The 2003-nt window shown below is 46.1% G+C and overlaps 1 protein-coding gene across 1 annotated transcript; it reads left to right on the top strand.

Annotated features, from left to right (window-relative positions):
• The first annotated feature begins 802 nt into the window (after window positions 1–802).
• Window positions 803–1452, top strand: LOC147420771 (uncharacterized). The gene has a single exon (XM_086504412.1). The coding sequence runs from the start codon at window positions 851–853 to the stop codon at window positions 1313–1315; it is 465 nt and encodes a 154-aa protein (XP_086360538.1). The 5' UTR covers window positions 803–850; the 3' UTR covers window positions 1316–1452.
• Window positions 1453–2003: the final 551 nt, after the last annotated feature.

The following is a 2003-nucleotide window of genomic DNA, read 5'->3' as shown; positions in this document are numbered from 1 at the left end:
CACACTTGAGTTTGGAGGCTCAAGATACATGGTTTCAACCTATTGGATGTGCTGGATATGTGATGATTATGAAATGAAAATTTGATTGCGGGCCATTGGCATAGACCGGAGGCTGTGCAGGTTCACAGGGGTGGATGTCGTGTCGCTGCGCTTCCACCATGAGAAATAGGACCAAAACATAGAGATTGAGCTGATTTGTAGATGAAGATTAACAAATAATTAGTTAAGAACTTAGATGGGCAATTCATCCGCGATGTCATCATTTATAATGCCTTGATAGGAGAAGTGTCAGTCGAAGGTTGCAAGAGAAACATGCCATGCTTAGCATTGCTTTGGTTAATATGTATGCTTAATGCGGTGTATTGAAAGAGCACGAGGAGCCTGCAATATGTTATGCACCATTTTTATCATTGCCAAAGGAAATATTATGCTTGGCGAAGCCTATGCCAAAAGCCCAAAGCAATGGACACTCAAATGCTACGAGAACCATCGCTTAAATGATGTTTCTTTTACTATGAGATTTAAATATAAAGTTCCATTTACGAAACGAAAAGTTCCCTCATGCAGGACACCAAGCTGGGCCGAGGGCGGCAGGCAGAGGGACGAGGGCGCTCAAAGGCCAAAACTTTTCGCAGTCTGAAGCCCGAGACACAGTGGGAACGAATATTTATAAGAGAAATATCTTATTTAACATACTGAGTTAAATTGTGAGGCTATGAAAATAATATAAGTGGTCAGTGCCGTCATGCAGAGGTCGATCTGGGCAACGGCGGCATGCTGGGGGGGGGGGGCGGGGGGGACGTAAGCTCTGGGTTTTTGGGGTGGGCACAAGGGGTAGGAGCCAACGTACATGGGAAGAGGCCCTGCAGCGGCAAAACCCTCGCATATTTCTGCAGCGCATGGCCAAGGTGCGAAGTTCAATCCCTCATCCTCTGAGCCTCATGAGAACCTGCAAACTGCAGCGAGCAGCCTCCTGCCATCAAGTGGAGAAAGCGAAGATTCAGATGGCCAAGATGCGAAGTTTAATTCCGCACCCACTGAGCCAACCCAATATCTGCCTCGCCAAGATGAAGAAGCGCACTCATCCTCTGAGCGTGCGCAGTTGGAAAGAGATGAAGTGGGCCAGCTCTTGCCCTCAATAAACGGAGCAATTGCGGATTGCCTCCCGCCCATCCAAAGAGGAGACGTTGCAGTAGTTAAATCAACTGATAATTTTGGGCATGAAGACTCTCCTGCCGAGTCAAGGAGATATAAGTACCTCTGCCATTCTCGTATCATCCATGTGTCAGGCTGCTCCTTCTTCGAATGGGGCTGAAAATCTCCTGCAAACTGAAATTGCTGATTCTCTTGCCGACCACGAATCTGATGCACTTGCAGATGGTGGTTCCCTACACTTCCCTACTTCACCTTCTCCACCCATAGCAGTCAACCGACGAGCAAATGGTAATCATGCTTCAGTCATGTCGATGCTTTCCAAAAATAATGTCACTTTCTTCATTCATACACTTGATATACTTGATGCGTATGAGTTTCTGCACCTTCCTGCTGATTCTCCTCAAGTCAATGAAGTCAAAATACCGGATCGTACTCGCGACGAGATCTTCTTTGCAGATTTGTGTCATGTGATGTCGCTATGTTCTCCTCGTCCTCGAGTAAAGCCGAAGCATGAACTTCGCAATCTTCGCCTTCAGAAGTGCTTTCTCGATCCCGGCGATTGCTACACAAATGATCAGTGCTCGTGCCCGAAGCCCATACTCCATTTCTCTCGAGGGGGAGAAGTGGAATTGAGCAAGTTCGTGAAATGGAAAAAGCTGCCATTGCTACTATGGAATATCTTATTATATCTTTTGTTGCAGAACGAAGGCTTACGACACAGATGTTTCAAAAGATTCAAAAGATGCTATTGTCTAAAGCCATGCTTGATCCAGGATAAAATGCATACTCATGCTTGTATGCATTATGCATGTAGTGTAGGATAGCGAAGCATCATGAACCTCTTCATG

This window comes from Adiantum capillus-veneris, chromosome 28 (assembly GCF_014529385.1).
Source record: "Adiantum capillus-veneris isolate H3 chromosome 28, ASM1452938v2, whole genome shotgun sequence".
Classification (NCBI taxonomy): Eukaryota; Viridiplantae; Streptophyta; class Polypodiopsida; order Polypodiales; family Pteridaceae; genus Adiantum; species Adiantum capillus-veneris.
The sequence above is the reverse complement of the archived record's forward strand: the minus strand, read 5'-3'. Positions and strand labels throughout refer to the sequence as shown.

Coding starts and splice junctions, on each gene's coding strand:
- LOC147420771 (XM_086504412.1), top strand. CDS start 851: ATGGGAAGAGGCCCTGCAGCGGCAAAACCCTCGCATATTTCTGCAGCG.